Source organism: Macaca thibetana, chromosome 9 (genome assembly GCF_024542745.1).
Source record: "Macaca thibetana thibetana isolate TM-01 chromosome 9, ASM2454274v1, whole genome shotgun sequence".
In the NCBI taxonomy this organism is placed as follows: Eukaryota; Metazoa; Chordata; class Mammalia; order Primates; family Cercopithecidae; genus Macaca; species Macaca thibetana.
In genome coordinates, this window is record NC_065586.1 from 74,383,610 (window position 1) to 74,403,234 (window position 19,625).

A 19,625-nucleotide genomic window follows, 5' to 3' on the forward strand; every position below is an offset into this window, starting at 1 on the left:
GGAAATGGCCATGCTTTCCAATGTGACCTGCCATCTTTAAAGGCATAGATATATGTTATTTCATATGGCATGTGATTTTATGATTTTCAGTGAACACTTACTGATTTCTAATATTCATTGAATTTTAGAAATTGAAGGAGTTAAGGTAGTGTCATCAGAAAAAGTAGAGGGCCCATGAGCCAGCATCATTTGGTGGTTTGCCCTGTGACACAGAATGAGCCAGATTAAGGGCCCAGTGGGCCATCTCCTGTGCTCTCATCTTACTAAGTTTAGTTTTGAAGGCGAATATTTTTCAGGGCTAAAATAAATGGAAACAAAGCCACAAAGAAGCAACCATATGGGCTACAACCCAGACTAGCTTTGGACTTCAGCCCTTGGGATTTAATTAATGTTCTGGGAAAAATGACTAGTTAGGGGCTTATCCATCTTAAGACCTGTGCTTTTGGATAGTTAAAGTACTAGTAACTCCATTGAGAAACTATAGAAGTTCATTCCATGAGTTGTAAGTGAGACACATTGTATTTTCAGAAAAATCAGTCTTACTATCTAGAAAAGCTCAGAGTTCTGCTTTAAAGTGGGAGTTTATAAAATGGTATCATTCTCTCCCAAACATCTTGTTCTTATTATTCACTGAATAAAGTGAATATAACAAGGATATCAGAATCAGGTGAAATCAAGTATAGGATTCCCCCTTTCCAGGTTGAAGTCATTTAGCTTAAAGGAAATGTGGGTTTTATTATCGTGTATTGTGGCTAGGTTGTCCTTGTTTATAAAGAATTGCTGATAGGAGCCGAATAAGACCTGGATCTTCTTGTCAACAGAAGGCTCCTTAAGGTGAATAGCTTGTTCTCCTACATTGCATTTCTCCTTTGGGAGGTGCCGGGGAGTGAGGGCTGAGCTCCTGAACAAAGGGAAGCTGGGCTGGGCTAAGCTGAGGTGTGCTGTGCTGCAAACCATGCTCAGACACGAGTGACGCTGTCCCCAGAGGGATTCGCCAAAAGTCCAATGTCTTTACTTTAGGGGAGGGATAAATTTGGCTTTTTCTTGTCATGGTCGACATTGGGAGAAGTCCCACTTTGTTGGCAAGATCATCAAGAAGTTCAGGAAGCAACACCTTCTTGCTTCTGAGCACTTCACACTTTATACCTCCTGGTGGGGGTGGGAGCAGCTCTCAAGGGAACCAACCGAAAGATAAAAAGGCAATGAGGTAGTCAGAGGGCTAGGACTCAGAGAAAAGCTTTTGGCCCTGGGGCAAGTAGAACTAAGTGGGCAACTGAGACATTTATAGTGTGTCAAGGCCCCAGGGAATAGGGACCTTGGACTTCCTGTGTTGAAAGACCCTGCCTCGGACCTACTGAACCAGAATCTCTAGAACGGGCATGTCCTGGGAGCACACGTCTTTTGTAAACTCCCCTGCGATTTTTAAGCACTTTAAGGTTTCTAAACCAGGGTGGTAGGAGGGCTCAATATTGGATACTCAGAGACCCCAGCCCCCGCCTGCAAACACTGGCTAAAGGACCCAGAAAAACAAAACTCAGATACAATGGCAGTCTTTTTATTGATTGGCTCTTTTCTACACATTGTGCTAAGATGCAGCAGTAAACAATGGAGGCACAGTGCTAGTTCTTATGGAGCTGAAAATAGCCAATAAACAATACACAAAATTACAAATTGTGGCGTGCCTTGTGAAGGAAATAAACAAGACGCTAAAAGAGACACTAGGGGCCCCCTGCTGAGATAAGATAATCAGAACTGGCTCAATAATTTGATGGGATTTTGGCTGTGAAACAACCAGAGCTGAGTAGTGTCTGGGGAGGAGGGGGCAGAGAGCAGGTGAATCAGCAGATGGAAAGGAAGGGTGTTGTATATATGTGGGTGGGCATATATTCAAGAAACATTGAAATTCAGTGAAGAAGAGTGGTAAGTAAGAATGGAGATATTTGGAGACCCAGTCATGTCCCCATTTTTGAGCAGATTTCCAACTTGATTTGCTTCATATCATCATAGGGAATCTATATGCAATTCTTGGATAGATAAAAGAATGGGGAGGAGGACTAAACCCTTTCATATGAACTAAATGTAAGTGGTGCCTGCTCTGGGACTGGTGAATTGCAGACAAAGGCACCCTAAAATAGTATTTAGCCATCCAGCCTGTGTGGGTGTTCTCTATTTCAACCCAACTAAAGTGGGACCTGAGTAATTGTAGAGGAGAGAAAATGAGTAGAGTATTTTCTAAAACAAGTAGCATATTCTCCATTATGTAAACGGAAAAAATTAGCTTTTTAAAGAAAACCACACCTACGTTTCACAGACTTCTCTCTGGCTTCTTTCTTAACCAGATAGGATAGTTGGAGCAGCAGAGGTGGTCATTGTTCTTTACCGGGCCTGTTAGCCCTTACTCAACTTTCTTGCAGATTCTAGACATTCGTATGAGGAGACTTTGGATATAAACCAGGAAAAGTACTAGCAGGCTGGCCCTGAGTGATGGGCTTGGGGAGCCAGGGGAGTGGAAGTCCTATCAGAGATGGCTGGGTTGAGGTGGCACTAGGACTGTAGGGGTCTATTAGGACCCGGAATGGAGGGTCCTGCATCTTTCTGTAGAGGGAAAAGCATGTTCCTGCATTAAAGGTTACTAAGTCAGGCATGATAGAAGTGAAATGGGTGGTTAGTCACTCACTCCCTGGGCTTGCTGTTTCTTTCCTCCATAGCCCTATGACAATAATAACTATCATGATTGATTTGTTTACTTGCTTATTAGTGATCTCCCCACTAGACTGGAAGCCCCACAAGGAAGGGGCTGCTAATAGCCTAATACTGCAGAGCCTAGTGCAGCTCTTGCATGGAAAGCTGCCTGGCTTTCCATGTGGAGCTGGATATGTGGCATCATCCCTGCAAGGTGGACACAAACTCTGTACGTGCACTGCAAGCTGTCCTGAAGCCTTCTTGGGGTGGCTCTGCAGGGCACAGACGTGGTAGGACAGATCACCCATCCACTGGAAGGACATGTATGTGACAGTGGTGTAGATCAGGGGTCTCCAACCCCGGAGCCACGGGCCAGTACCGGCCTGTAGCCTGTTAGGAACTGGGCCGCACAGCCAGAGAAGATGAGCAGTGGATAGCGAGCTTTATCTCCTGAGTTCACCTCCTGTCAGATCAGCGGTGGCATTAGATTCTCAGGAGTATGCACCCTATTGTGAACTGTGCATGCGAGGAATCTATGTTGCACACTCCTTATGAGGATCTAATACCTCATGATCTGAGGTGGAACAGTTTCATCCCAAAACAATCCCTGTTCCCAAGTCCATGGAAAAATTGTCTTCTGCAAAACCAGTCCCTGGTGCTAAAAAGGTTGGGACTGCTAATGTAGATTACTCATAGACAAATCTCCCTGCCCCCTTGTCCTGGGTTCCTTGATCCTCAGAACAACTATCTCTTCATGGACCCATCCCACACAGTGTGTCCAAGTCCCCACCCTCTGTTCAGGAAGAGATACGAGTGGCCCATGGTGCCAAAAGGCAGACTGTTCTCGGGTCAGTGAAGGGTGGGAAGGAATATTACTGAGGACAGCTGGTCTGCAGAGTTTCTTCCACTTTGCCTTCTTGTCCTCCATTTATAACAGTTCGTTTTCCCTTCTACTTGGAGATCTGCTTGTTTCTCCAGACCTTCATCTTTTGTCTCCTCTTCCATTTGCCACTTAATTTCTTCCCCATTATCCTACGCTTAGTCCTATCTTATAGCTAAAGAAGGAATAAACCAGCTGTACAACTAGATCTCCTTTGACACTCAAGAGTCTTGCTTAGTGTGAGTACAGTGAGGGAGAAAGTGAAAGAGGAAGATGGACGAGAGCAACCGATGGATGCTGCTGCTTTTTTTTCCCCCTGTTGCCCAGTCTGGATTGCAATGGCATGATCTTGGCTCACTGCACCCTCCACCTCCTGGGTTCAAGCAATTCTCGTCCTACAGCCACCCAAGTAGCTGGGATTACAGGAGTTGGCCACCATGCCTGGCTAAGGTTTTATATTTTTAGTAGAGACATGGTTTCACCATGTTGGCTAGGTTGGTCTTGAACTCCTGACCTCAAATGATCCACCCACCTTGGCCTCCCAAAGTACTGAGATTACAGGGGTTAGTCACTGTGCCCAGCCACCAGTGGATACTTCTAGCCATAACTGGGTCATGGCATTATACCTCTCTTCCTATGGGAGACCAGGGATCTCTGAATGTGAACTCCTGTGCAGTGAAATTCTTTGAAACCTATTTGTGTTGTCTGGACATTTGGTTCCGTTCCAAACACAGTGTCTAAGCACCCACTCCATGCCAGATTCTGTGCATCCATCTCCAGTCCATGTGCCTGTTTGCTTTTCTCTCCTTTCAAGTTGTAAAGGGACTTAGAAGTCATGTAGCCTAAGGACCTTGCTAGGCAGGTGCAGAAATAAGACCCTGGGGGGTAAAGTGATGAGTCAAGGCCTCAGTGTCAGTGTGGAGTACAGCCTTGCCACATGGCTAGAGCTCTGTCCAGCAGCCTTTGGGGTTTGGAGATAGTCATACTAAACACAGAATCCGGTCCTTGAGTGTTTGCCACATGCTGGTACTCTGCAAAGTGCTTTCCAGCTTTCCATGATTTCCCTTGTGTAATTCTGAGAGCATCCCTTAGAGCAGGTACCATTGTTGCTGTTACCACTGCCCCTTTTTTAGAGAGGACATTAAGGCCCAGAATAACTAGGATGCTTGGCCAAAGTCAGACACATGGTATGTAGCAAAGCTGACATTCCCTCTCATTCTGTGGGAACCTGAAGCCTATGCCCTCTTCTGCTTTGCAGAATATACAAGAGCACTTATAAATTTGAGACAGGCAGCTGGTTCTACAATTAAAAAAAAAGAATGAAAGATAAAGTGAAAGAAAGAAAGAATACCAGTCTTTCTTTATACTTTCCTTTCATTCATTTTTAAAAATTGTTAAAATACATCTAACCTAAAATTTATCATTTAACTTTTTTTTTTTTTTTTTTTTGAGACAGAGTCTCACTCTTTGCCCAGGCTGGAGTGCAGCGGCATGATCTCGGCTCACTGCAACCTCTGCCTCCTGGGTTCAAGCAATAGTCCTGTCTCAGACTCCCGAGTAGCTGGGACTACAGGTGCCCCCACCATGCCCGGCTAATTTTTGTATTTTTAGTAGAGACAGAATTTCACCATATTGGTCAGGCTGGTCTCGAACTCCTGACCTCAAGTGATCCTCCTGCCTCTGCCTCCCAAAGTGCTGGGATTACAGGTGTGAGAGCCACCACGCCCGACCTTTTTTTTTTTTTTTTTGAGATGGAGTCTCACACTGTCGCCCAGACTGGAGTGCAATGGTGCGATCTTGGCTCACTGCATCTTCCGCCTTCTGGGTTCAAGCAATTCTCCTGTCTCAGCCTCCTGAGTAGCTGAGATTACAGGTGCATGCCACCACACCCAGTTAATTTTGTTATTTTTTCATAGAGACAGGATTTCACCATGTTGATCAGGCTGGTCTCAAAATCCTGACCTCAGGCGATCCACCGCCTCGGCCTCCCAAAGTGCTGGGATTACAGGCATGAGCCACTGTGCCTGGCCACCATTTAACCATTTTTAAGTGTGTAGTTCAGTGGCGTTAAGTACAGTCACACTGTTGGGCAACCATCACTACCATCCATCTCCAGAACTTTTTTTTCTTTCATATATATATATATATATATATATATATATATATATATATATATATATATATATATATATGTTTGAGATGGAGTCTTGCTCTGTTGCCCAGGCTGAAGTGCAGTGGTGCAATCTCGGCTGACTGCAACCCCCACCTCCTGGGTTCAAGCGATTCTCGTGCCTCAGTGTCCTGAGCAGCTGAAATTACAGGCGTGTGCCACCATGCCCAGCTAATGTTTATATTTTTAGTATAGACGAGGTTTCCACGTTGGCCAGCCTGGTCTCAACCTCCTGGCCTCAAGTGATCCGCCTACCTCAGCCTCCCAAAGTGCTGGGATTTACAGGCTTAGGCCACTGCTCCCAGCTTCGATGATTTTTACTACTCTAAATATCTTATGCAAGTGGAAGTATACAGTATTTATCCTTTTGTGACTGGCTTATTTCACTTAGCATAATGTCCTCAAAGTTTATACATGTTGTGGCATGTAGCCTGTGTCAGAAGTCCTTCCTTTTGAGTGTTGAACAATGTTCCATTGTATGTGCATAACCACCTTTGGTTTATCCATTCACCCGCTCATGGACACTTAGGCTGCATCCACCTTGTGTTAGTCTGTTAGGTCTTCCCTAACAAATACCACAGACTTGGAAGCTTAAACAACATAAATGTATTTTTTCACAGTTCTGGAGACTGAAAGTCCCAGATCAACGTGCCAGCGGGATCGATTTCTCCTGAGCCTCTCTCCTTGTCTTGCAGACAGCTGCCTTCTCGTTGCATCTTCACATGGCTTTCTGTCTGTCTCCCTGATATCACTTCCTCATCTAACCCTAATTGCCTCTTTAAAGGGGTTGTCTCCAAATACAGTATCATTGGGGGTAAGGGCTTCAACATATAAATTTTGTAGAGACACTATTTTATCCAAAACATACCTCTTGGTCATTGTGAGTAATGCAGCCATGAGTATGGGTATATGAATATCTATTCAAGTCCCTGCTTCCAATTGTTTTGGCTAGATGTGCAGCAATGAAATTGCTGGATTATATGGTAATTCTATTTTTAACATTTTGGGAGCCCATCATTCTGTTTTGCATAGCGGCTGCACTGTTTTACGTTCCCATGGCATTATTTGTTAATCTTCAGGGTAGTTTTGCTCTTTTTCAGAGGTCACTGATTTGCAGTGTCCTCCAGTAGGAAACTTGCCTGGAATCTTTCTGTTTGCCTCCCAGCTGCTTGTTTACTAAATACTAAATCCTCCCAGAAACTTGGTGTCCCTGCTCCTTCTGCAGCTCCTGTCAACAACCTCAGTTCTTACTTCCACACTCAGCTGCTGGGAAAACATCCCAGAATGGAGGAGGAAGCCAAAAAAAAAAAAAAGGCTCAGCCCCACACAGGTGCTTCACATGGGCTCCCAGGCAGCAGCCCCTGAGCTCTTAGGAGCTTTGTGCCAGGTCCCATCCCATCTCCGGGCATGGCAGAGGTGTGATCCTGAGCCCACCTAGGCACTTGCTGCTTTCACAATGGTGAAGAGACAACAGATTTTAGACATCCCTTGGTGGGCAGCTTGTAAAACACTACTGTAGGTTCATACATCAGCAGAATGGATCAAGGGTTGTGCGTGGGACTCGGTCTTGCATGGAAGGGAGGAGTTAGGGTGTGAGAGATGTTGGGAAGATGTTTATGTGAGGAAAGGTGTGAAGTTACATATGGAGCAGGGGTGTGTGTGTGTGGAATAGTGTGTGAAGGCATGGGAGTTGGATGTGGGTGTGTGTGGGGTGGGTGTGCATGGGTTATGTGTGAAGTAGACTGGGAGGTTTTGGGGGGTGGATGTGAGGGTATGAGGTATGTATGGGGTAAGGGTGTGTGTGTGTGGAAGGTGGGGTGTTTGTAGGTGTGGGGAGTAGGGATGAGAGTATGGGGGTTTGGTATGAGCATCTGTGTGGAGGAGGTGAGGGGTAGGTATAAGAGTGCGTGTAGGATGGAGGTGAGCACTAGGGGTGGAGGGTGTACATACATGTGTGTGTGGAGTAGGGGGTGAGGATGTGTATATGGCAGGGGTGGGGCTGTGGACTGGGTGTGACACTGTGTGGGGAAAAGGATATGTAGAGGGTAGGGTATGAGTAAGTGTGTGTGTGCCTGTGTGTATTGGAGGGTCCTAGCAGGGAAAGGACCAGTGACTCTGCTCCCAGTGCCCACCCCTGCTGGAGCTGGGAGGGTAGGAGAGCAGCTGAGACCTGTAGAACATTCTTGTGGAGAGGGAGAGAGCCCGGCCAGGGACTCAGGCTGACTCACTTTCACCTGGTCAGGGGAATTAATTTGCTGGCATCTGCATCATGGCAGGATGCATGCGTCAATCTGTATGACTTTGTTCTTATTAAGAATCATGGGAGAAATTTTAAATGAGAAATGAAGAGAGTGGGTGGGAGGTTATGCTGAGGGCTATGAAAGATGAATTGCTTCTTCCTCAGTGGCTGGGTTATGCTAAATGACCAAGGTCATCTCCCTCCACCCTTTTCTCACCCTGTTCTCATGTGAGAGAAGTAACTTTGGAAGACACACACAGACACACACACACACACACAGACACACACACACACACACACACACACACACACACCCCCCCCCCTGCATACAGATGTGGATTAGGGAGCCTCAAAGCCCCTCCCAGATGCCCGGCAGCCTCTGCAGCAGTAACTCTTTGTGCACTGCGGTTTGCTGCTGTCTTTGCTTTGGAGGGATGATGGCTTTTATGAATGGTAGCCAGGGAGGGACTTAATGTCTTCTGCTTCCTGATGTCAGCACAATGAATGAAACACTTGCAAAGCGTAAAACCTCAAGCACCCGGGAAGCAGATATCTTCTCAGATTGGTTCTCCAGATGCAGCGTCTCTTGCTGATGAAATCACCAGTCCCATGTGTCACAGATAATCCATATACGTTAGGACTTAAATGAGGCAGAAACTGAGCCTGCATGTGGAATGATACGTGGATGATTCTGGCACAACCAGTTCTTTCCCTGAAGCAGCTGTTGCCACCACCCTCTTCCTGCCAGGCAGCGGAGGAAGGTGCTTGCGGGAGCTGCGGACACGCTGTTGTGTGTTAGGCATCTACTTAGCTGGCCTCATGTTCTGCTTTTGCTGGCAGAATTCCTTGCTGAAGCTCGAAGCCCTCGAATCTGATCTGTGCTCTGCATTTTTAACAAACCAGGATGAAGCTGCTCAGGTGCATGGAGTCAAGGACCCAGTGCCAGCATCGACCCAGAGTGTGCTTGCCGATGGGACAGATTCTGCAGGTAAGATACAGGGCTCGGGGTTGTCCCAAATTGTACTCTCAAGGTAGTTCAGTCTCTTGCTGGTTCACACTCAGCCTGAGCCCCTGAGGGAAAACAGTGCCTAGGGCAACATGAAAGCCCAAGAGGTGCTTCTGAGTTGCCCAGGAGGAGCTGAGGGGGAGCAGGAAGGACTGGGATTTGCTATAACATAGAACTGTCTAGATAGGACCAAGAGTCACACACAAATGGGTGTCATTTGTGTAAGGTGAAAGTACCCATCGCAACTTCTAGTCTTCATTTTCCCATTTGGTCTCCTGGGACACATGAGTGCTATGCTTATTTTATATTGCTGGACCTAGATAACCTGTGCTGTCTTGAAATTCTTCTTTTTGATGTGTTGTGGATGGGAAAGTTTCCATACTGCTACTTCCTTTCCTGTTAACTGCTTGTAAGATGATCCATGCATGCGGGGAAAGTGGGGGTGAGTGCTCCACTGATAGCTCATTCTGATTCTGTATTGTCTTGTTTGGTTTCCATTTTTTTTTTTTCATTAATTTCCTTGTCAAAAAGTCCCAAATTGAGTCTTGATTTTCTGTTAGTCTCTGGCTTTAATTCCGGGGATGGTAGATTGGCTAGCCAACAGAGGCAAATTAATGTTGCCAGGAATATTTGGAGAGGAAAGAAACACTAATTTATGTAAGTGAGAGCATAGCTTATGTTTTCTAACAAGTTTGCAGACTAGTTTCCAGATGAATGGTAGAAATAGGCTAAGGGAGCTTTCTTCATGAGAGGTCCTTAATCTCTAGGAGTTGAAGGCAAAGATTTACAAAAGGTAATCTGTTTCAGTACCATTAGCAATAGTACATTTTAGATACTCCTGTTGAAAGCAGACCCCATAAATATATACACCTACTATATGCCCAAACAAATTAAAAATAAATAAACAATTTAAAAATTTTTTAAAGAAAAAAAAAAAAAAAGAAAGAAAACAGACCCACATAGTCTAAGCAGGCCAATCAATACTGTCTGGTGTTGGAATGTGTACTAATAATGGTAGCATATAATAGCTACTAGTAGTAGCTACTATGATTATTTAAAACATTCTATGATCCTGGCACTGTTCTAAACACTTTTTGTGTATTATATTAAATCCTTAAACTGACCTGTGAAGTACTACTATTCATCGTAAGATACTGAAGCCTAGCAGAGCATTGCTGGTGAGTGGTATGTTGTTTCCCTATGGATGCATGTGGCCAGTTGGCTGTCTTTGTTGCCCAGTGAGCTCTCCTGCTCTGTTGGCCATTGCGTTTGGATGAGTGGCAAATAAAATTGAACAGGAGCCAACATCAGGCCAATTAGCGATTTAAGTCAGATTATTTAGACAACATCCCTTTTCTTCCCTCAACACCATATTCCACTCCCTGCAAACAAACAACATATTTAATACAAAACACATAAAGAAGTCTCAAACCAAGTACAAGGTAACCGTTGAGTTATTTGGTGATTTGGATTAACTATGCAAGTTTCTGACAAAGTGTTCAGTAAAATATTTGTTGCATGTTGGATGTGGATATATTTTTTCTTTTCATCATGACTTTTATGTGTCTTTCCAACAGTTAAGAATAGTTTTGGATTTTCTCATTGGCATGGGCAAGATTTTGCACAAGCTTATTACTACTTGTTATAAAATGAAAATAAATACAGGGTTTATGTAGGGATTGCTCACACAGAGGAATTAGCAATACATTCCATGTTAAATATCAAATGGCAGAGATGTGCAGAAGTCTCTTTAGAGAGGAGGCTTGTGGGTTGCACGCTGGATTTTCCGAAATGTAGATGAATCTGAAATGTCTCAGAGCCCTCCCTAGAGAGTCTAGAAAACTAGACTGTAGAGACATTTAGAAAACTGATGTTTCCAGGGACCGAAGGAGTCTCTTCATTTGGCAGGGATATTGCCAAAGTGACAGCCATTTGTAAGATGCCTTTGTGACTTAAATTATGGGATGGTTTGGTCTCACTGGGTTCTAAGATGCACTCTTACAGGAAGACTATGCATTTTCTAACCCATGAGTCACTCAGGGAAGAAATTTATGCTCAGATCCATGGTTCTTAACTCAGGGATGGATTTCTAGAGTGATCTTTGGACACCTTAAAACTTTAAGTTTTTCATGTGACTCCTGGTGAGAGGGTGGTTGTGTAAGAGGAACACAGATGGCCATAAGTCCATAAAAGATTATAGTAACTTAAAAACAGTCTTCTCTTTCTTAACATCTAGCATTCTCTCTGAGCCTTACATGTATATAAATATTCAAATCATAATTGTTGTAAAAATTCAATTAGTAATTTTCAATGTCAATAACATGGACAAAATCTGTGATTTTGAACATGGATTTGAACATGTGATATGAACAAGTGATTTTCACAAGAATAACTGGATATAATATGCTACCACTTAACCATAAATAGCAAACATTCATAAGTATAAATTCATGTGACCTAGTAGGTTTCAAATTCACTATAGACTTGATGGACTTTAACTTGGGTTTATGGGTTGCCAAGATCAGTTCCACCTAGTAAGAGACTTGACAGGTCCCCCTGTCCTATACATCCAGTTGTAAACTGCATATGCAGCAAGAAGATATTTCATGGTACCCCTGGGGACACTGTATTCTAGATACTGTTCCAGAACCTTCTTCTGGATCATAATTACCAGGAAGTTTTTCCAACATGGAGATTCTCTGGCATCCTCTCCAGACAGTCTAGGATGAAAGTCCTGGAATCTGTGTGTTTCATAAATCCCCCTGAGTAATAGAACCACACTATTCAAGTGGACCATGTCTTGAATTGGGAGAGAATGTCAAGTTCTGTCTGACTCTGCTCTACCTCAATTTTGCCAATGGGAAAGGCTCACAGATCACACGAGACTTATAACTCAGGGTCTGTGGCCAGTTGGCTCCGTCTGCTTACTTATTTCAGGAGGAGAAAGTCCACAGGTTGGGAGTGAGTGGGATGGGGATATAGACAGATTTGAGCAATAGAAGGCCCTTAGGGAAAAATGATGGAGAGGAAATCGGCTGCAAGGGAGCTTGGGGTCGTAAAAAGGGTAACCAACTGGCTTGGTTTGCATAGGATTGTCCTATTTTTAGCACTAAATATCCCACGTGCTAAGAAATCTTCACTCACAGGTATTCCAAGACAGTTGGTCACCCTATTTGTAGGTTGCAAACCACAACCTGTGAGACAGAAGCTGTTATAGACGGAATCTTTGTGTTTCCCCAGCAACTTATTAAAATATATGTTGAAGTTTGGAGGTGGGACCTTGGGCAGGTGATTAGGCCATGGGATTAGTGCCCTTATAAGAGTCCAGAAAGCTAGCTTGCCCTCTTTCCTCCATGTGAGACTCTAAGAAGTCAGCCCTCTGAAAGCTGGAAGAGAACCCTTGTCAGAAGTTGACCAGGCTGGCACCTGATCTTGAACTTCCAGCCTCCAGAACTGTGAGAGATAAGTTTCTGTTGTTAATAAGCCACTCAGTCTATGGTAATTTGTTATAGCAGCCAGGACTGACTAAGGCAGAAACCCACACAGTAGGCTCAAAATACCTCTAACTCTATCAATATCTTCTTACAGCTGAAGCAAATATTTCCAGCATGGAATTAGTAAGCACCCATTCTGATGTGGTTGAATGGAAAATGGAATGAGGTTTGTCTTTTTCACTGCTTGTGATTTTAGAGTGTGGAGAAGGACTGTTCATGTTGCACATGACTCAGCATAGTAACCTTTGTTCTGTCTGACCAAGGATGTGATTGATGGTCACATGACTCAGCATAGTAACCTTTGTTCTGTCTGACCAAGGATGATTGATGGTTTGGAGTTTTAGCAAAAACTGTCACCAGAGATAACTGCACACCTGTTACTAAAAATAATAATTCCATAGCAGTACTTTATTATATTTTTCTAAAATCTTGATCTTCAAATTGAACTTTCAATTTGGGTAAGACACTAATGTAGTATGTCTATTTAGAGTCTATAATTATTCTCATGCAGAATTGTGCATAATCTATAGGTCTCTTCCAAAGTTGAAGTTGATGTAGGTCAGAGTCAACCAGAACCTGACCTTTTCGCTCATATTTCCAGACACTGTCTACTTGACCAGAGTTTTCAATTAATTGGAAATGCATATTAAACTTACAGCTGTCTGAGATCCCTACCTTAAAATGAAAAATTAAAATATAAAGATGACACCTAAGAATCCCCACATTTGAAAAACTCCCTTGGTGATTCTGAAGTGCAAGGAGGTTCAGTAATACTTTATAGAACATGGTGCCAATCCAGGGGTGACATGAAATATGTTCCTGCTGCAGGTGAAATTTAGAAATAGATTTCTAGAATAGGAAAGCATTTCAGGTATCCTACTAGGAACATCTGGTTATCCATAAAACTTGATATTTCAGTCTATGTGGTGGCAACCCCAGATAGTCTTTGAAAGTCAGTGAGATCTTCATTCAACCTCAGGAGTACACAAAATTTCCAAATATCTTTTATAAACTTAATTCATTATGGTGTGTGTGTGTGTGTGTGTGTGTGTGTGTGTGTGTATGAGACACACTGAGACTTCTAAAGCCTTCTAGAGCCTTTATATATATTCAGGATGTACCACCTAATGCTTTAACTTAAAAAATGGCTACTATTATGGAAAGTAGCACTTCATTTATTTGTCGTAAGTTGGTTCCCTTAAAATAGAGGTTTTTCAATTGGGGTCTATTTTTTGCCCCCCTTGAGGACATTTGGCAGTATCTAGAGACATAACTGGTTACAATGAGGGGGTGGACTTTCCTGGCCTCTGGTGAGTAGAGGCCAGGAAAATCCTGAAATGCACATCCTGAAATGCAGAGGACCACCCTTCTCCCCCATCAAGGAATTATCTGGTCCAATAGTGCTGAATGGTCAATAGTGCTGAGGTTCAGAAACCTTTGCTTTAAAAGCTCTTAAGTGAATAACATCAACGTTAGGTAACAATGACCTCTTTACTTGTATCAGGCATTAGTGGATGGACTGGGCATTAGTGGATGGATTTTCTTATTCTTCACAAGAACTCTATGATATAGTTTTCATTATCACCCCTAGATTAAAGATGGGGAAATCAACTTGGAGATGCAACTGCTGATATGGTTTGGCTGTGTCCCCACCAAATTTGAATTCCCACGTGTTGTGGGAGGGACCCGGTGGGAGGTAAATGAATCATGGGGGCAGATCTTTCCCATGCTGTTCTCGTGATAGTGAATGTCGCATGAGGTCTGATGGTTTTCAAAAGGGGAGTTTCCCTGCACAAGCTCTATTCTCTTGTCTGCCACCATGTGAGACAAGGCTTTCACCTTCTGCCGTTAATGTTAGACTTCCCCACCCACGTGGAGCTGTGAGTCCAATAAACCTCTTTCTTTTACAAATTGCCCAGTCTTGGATATGTCTTTATCAGCAGCATGAAAGCAAACTAATACACTGGCTGAAGGGCCCAAAGCTGCTGAGTACATGGTGGTTGGGTGGAAAATGGGGAAGTGGCAGCGGGGCCTTCCCCACTCTGACTCCATAGCCTAAACTCTTCATCACTATGCTATTTACCATCCAGCTTAAATGGTAAGTCCCCAAAGTTCTGATATTCTAGAATTTGGAATGAAGTATATAGCTGGTCTAAATACCCTCTATATAATTAACATATTTTGAAAGTCATTTTAAAAATCCATTCCTGACTTTGTCTTGGCAGACTGAAGAGACCTAGATTTGTAGTTGATTTATTTGCTACAGCCCCTCTGTTTCTGTAATTTTGCCTCCCCTGATTGAATCCATCTCTAGGTCCCTGTGCCTCTCTTGATGTATATTTACCTGAACTGCATAGTGTATTTCACATGGAGTCAAAAACTATATTTTATTTGTAAATATCAGCAGAGGTACTTTAGTTTTACAGAATGTCACCACTGGAAGAAACGGCAAACTATACAAGGGATCTCTACTATTTCTTACAGCAGCATGTGAATCTACAATGACCTCAATTTTAAAAAAACGAATTAATACCTGAAAATGGGAACAGGGGCATTTTATAAAATAAATATGAAATAATTATGCCTGTGGGATTGTTTTCCAAACCCTTGCTAGAGATGCACAGTATTTTCTTGGCTTTTTTGTCATATCAGTATACTCTATCAGAGCTCCCCAAGTCCCATACCTGATTAAACTAATAGCTTGGTGCTTGTTATTTGTTAGGAGTAGCTGGCTTTGTTTTCTTTAATGGCATCACTTACTGGCCCACAGTGCAAGTCATCTGCCACTATTGAACCTCTGCTTCATGGTTTATGAGCTTGGTCTGTGGTTGCTTAGCATTTCACTCTGAAAAATGTTAACATCATCTGCAGACTCAGATTTATCATTCTGTGCTTCCTTTTCCATGCCATTTCTGAAATGTAAAATAAGATTAATCCAGGACCCATTTGCAAGGATTGGTACTGACATGTCCATCATAAAGACAGAAATTAATCTCTTCCCTTAGCTGCATATTGTTAGCTTTGCATCCTTTGCAAAACATGGCCCAATCATCATTCAGTTTTGTTTTAAAACAATCTTTGGCATGAAAATCATGCATAGACTTCTTGAAAACCCAGATATATTTTTCATATCAACTGTTGTTTAAAAATTTCTTCTTCCATGCCATTTCTGAAATGTAAAACAAGATTAATCCAGGATGCACTTGCAAGGATTAGAACTGAATTAATTTCTTAAAACATTAATTCAACTCTGCCCTTTGCAAAAGGCTCTGCCTTGCTCAGAAAGATAGTTCCTTGCAGAACTTCATATGCTACTTGGGTGATTTGGGACAGGTTATTTACTCTCTCATCCTCCTCAGTTCCTTTTGTTTAAAATGGGAAAAAGCATGCTATCTAATTCCTAGGATTGTTGTAAGAATGGCATGCTATAATACATATGAAGGTCTTAGCATTAAGACCTTATGGAGCAAATGCTCCATAAATGTCAGCTATCATTATGTTAAAAGCTGGGCATTCTTTCTGTACTCAGAACTCATGTCTCCTTTCCTCCAGTTGATAATGCTTACATTTGTCTTTGAATAGGTATTCTATCGTAATTTCTAACTACTTTCAGGGAGTGGAAATGACATTTCGTATTGTTCATTCCCTAGGTGCCCTCTAGAATCTTGCATATGATTGATATTACACTTATTCTCCTAAGCAAAAGGTATTTATAACAGCAATAATCTATAGAGCTGATGGCTGAATAAATACTACCTATTAAATTTGGAATTACATTTGTAACAGTAAAATCTGTCCTGTCCTAAACCTATGACGTAACTTGGCCAGAAAAGTTATCTACTATTAATAATTTTTCTGTGATGCTTTTATAACCATCTTCATAATCTATGAAGAAAGGAACTTCGCATTAACCCCTTGTTTTCTAAGGAAATATTTCAAAATGTATAGATGACTGTAATTGTCTGAGGCTACTTCTCCAACGGCTTTATAGGAAGGAAATATCAGTCCTACAGCCCAAACTGCCAGGTAGTTATTTAATTTTTTTAATTCACTTTTTACATTAGACCAAGTACTGTGTTATTATACCTGATTATATTTGTCTTCAACTGTTTACAAATGAGAATTCTGAATTTGAAGAGACTCACCTGGTCAAGGATGTAACAACTGCCAACAAGTGGTATCACAGACCAAGCCCAAGCCTCTGACTCCAGAGCCTGGGCTTCTAACCGGTAGCCTATAGTCATTATAAAAAATATTAATAAACTTTATTTTTCAAAACAGTTTTAGGTTTACAAAAAAAATTGAACATACAGAGAGTTCTCAATTACCACTTTTCCCCTGCACACAGGTTTCCTATATATTTTAGTCACTTTAAAAATCCTTTCTTTGGGTTATTTTAGTATCAGCTTTCCATGCATAGAAAGACTGCCTGGAAGTGAGCAGATGGCATGCCCAGAAGCTTGGTGTCTGACACTGCTCTGGATGGCTCCCAGGCCCAGGGCTAGGTAGACAACCTGTCCTGTCTCTTTGAGTTCCTTGAGAATCATACATTCCTGTGCCTCTATCTGGAGCTGCTGGTCCAACTTCCTTGAGTGAATTGGCTAATTCAGCCTAACTCATGACACTTGAGATGAATCATTCTTGACTACACTTTCTAATTGACTTGGATGAGCCTAGTAAAGTTATCGCCCACTTCGAAGGTTGGAATTTCCTTCAGTGGTCTTTCTGTTAGCTTTGTATATTCAATGTTCCCCAAATATTCTCCCTATAGCGCTTCTGCTCATAAATGAAAACTCCCATTTGAAAATAGCTTTTCTCATCTTAATAGCAGATTTTTATCAGCTGTACCACTAAGGTGATCAACTATTCAAGAATCGACTAGAAGACCTGGAGAGTCAAGTAGGCTGAAAAATGATAAGCATCCAGCACCCAGCTCTCTCTGTATTCCTAGAGGGCACTTCTGAATCTTCTACACTATCATGGATGATTTCTCTTTCCCTAGCTCCACAGCTCAGGCAGAACCCTGGACCTGGGCAGGACATTGTTCAGCCTCATTGTTATTTGAGCAGTTGGCTCCATTTTGGTGACATAGGAAGGGTAATAGATGTTCTCAGAGATCAGAAGCTGTCCATTGGCCATTTGCCTTGGTTATTTCTCAAATTCAATGAGATTGAGAGAGATCAAATAATGCATCCCAGGTTACACCAGTGACAAAACTGGGACGAGAATCTGGGTCTTCCTGAGCCTGTGGCTCATGTTTTTATTCATTATGGCAAATTGCCTCTTGGGTCTGCAGGGTGACTGTCATGAAGCCCAGCCCTGTTTTCAGGGTGACATATTTCCCACCCCTCCAGCTCCCTAACACATCTAGTGGCCATCTGTAGAAACTGACACATAGGACTGCTTGGAGTGCTGACCTCCTCACTGCTCAGTCAGTCTCCCAAACTCAGAGTCCCTTCTCATCTGCCGTCATTCCCACCTGACATGATGATACTGCTTCTCCTTTCTCAGTGATCTCTAACCAAGGAAGTTCATCTATTTTCCTGGCCTTGGTTATTGGGATGACTTCAGGTTTACCCATGTTCTCTCCCCTCTAACCATATAGCTAACCCTTTAGTGCCTCAGGAACTCAAATGCGACATACCTAAAACTGAACCCATCATGTATCCATCAGATATTTTCTCTGTTGTTTTTCATCTTTGTTTTTGTGGTCCTCTTTGTGTGTGTGTGATGCTATTATCCTCCCGCTGTCTGTCCTGAGAGAGACTGGTTGAGAATGCTAAGGCCTGAACCTCATTAGAACCACGGACACACTTTTGGCTTATATAGCGTTTGAAACCAACAAAGGCTGATGTTTGGCATTTTGGAATGTCCCTGAATGCTATTTATGAGCCCACCATGATGGGAAATCCCAAGAGTGCAACTTTACAGATCTACACATCTCAGCACCCCATCTCAAGTGTTTGCAGATAGAGATTTACTTAGGTTTGGAATAGCTTTAAAAATTCACATTAGAAAGATATATTTTTAAATCTGACTAACTCTTTTAACCACTGTAATGTAGCATTTGCTTCTGCTTGGGGTTGCAGACTGAGCAGAAGGGGTCTTTTGGCCTTCACACACTGATGGTAACTACTTTTCTTCTCTATGTTCCCTTCTGCTCAGTGACTGGGCTGCCAGAAACACTCTGGCTTCCGGTGTCAGAGATGTGGAGTCTTCTATATCAAGCACTGGTCAAACTCTCCCTGAATGGAGATAGCCTAGTTATGCAACCTTTCCTAGTGAATTTAAAATGGAGAGCATTTTACTACCAGCCTCATGTAGTTGTTATGAAGATTAAATACATGCAAAAAATCTCAGAATAAGATTGAGGAAACAGTGACTCACTTCATAAATATTAGATATGATGATTACTATATCTAATAACAATGTTTTTATAAATATTACATTTTTATAAATAGGGACTCAGAGTAGTGACAACATGTTAAGGGGTATATTGGTTCTTATTTTCCACAATAACCCTGCAGGGATTCCAAATGAGGTTGGTGTTCAGTAAGAGAAGACAATATTCAACTTTCTTATTTTCATAATAATATTTGTTAAAAATAATGGTTCTCATAGATACTGTGTTCAGTAGTTTCTATGCTTTATCCTAAGGTTTCACCAAATACCCTATACAAAGGATGCATGGGTGAATATTGTTACTTTTAGGAGGAATTAATTTTAATGTGTATTAGTTCTTAAAAATGTAACTAGTACATCAAATTAATGACTTCTTGGCCATTGCTTAGGATGAAGCTTAAATTTAAAAAATACTGTAGGTTGGAACATTTTTTAAAAAACTATATAAATAAAAAATAAGTTTATCTAGATCTGGCAAAACTTTTGTAGTAGAATAATTTTATGTTCACTTAGTCATGTGAGGCAGGCACCATTATTCTCCCCGTTTAACAGATGAAGAAATTGAGGTATAAAAAGGTCCGACATCTCTAAACTCTCTTTAACCAGTGGTAGGCCTGGGATTCAAACTAACAGTCTTTGCTCACTATTATCTGCCACCAGGGTGCTTTCTCACTTCCCTTCTCATGAAAGTTTTATTTTCCCCCCAAATTTTAATATTAACTTGTGTTTTCCTTTTTTATAAAATTAATCTG

General features: G+C 42.2%; 1 protein-coding gene across 5 annotated transcripts in view; it reads left to right on the forward strand.

The window, feature by feature from the left end:
• Window positions 1-19,625, forward strand: part of FAM13C (family with sequence similarity 13 member C) — a 113,213-nt gene that overhangs the window by 67,434 nt on the left and 26,154 nt on the right. For all 5 annotated transcript variants that reach the window (XM_050803047.1, XM_050803046.1, XM_050803043.1 and 2 more), the window contains one exon: window positions 8,875-8,959. In XM_050803047.1, coding sequence (XP_050659004.1) covers window positions 8,875-8,959 — 85 coding nt within the window. The remainder of the gene's footprint in view (window positions 1-8,874; window positions 8,960-19,625) is intronic.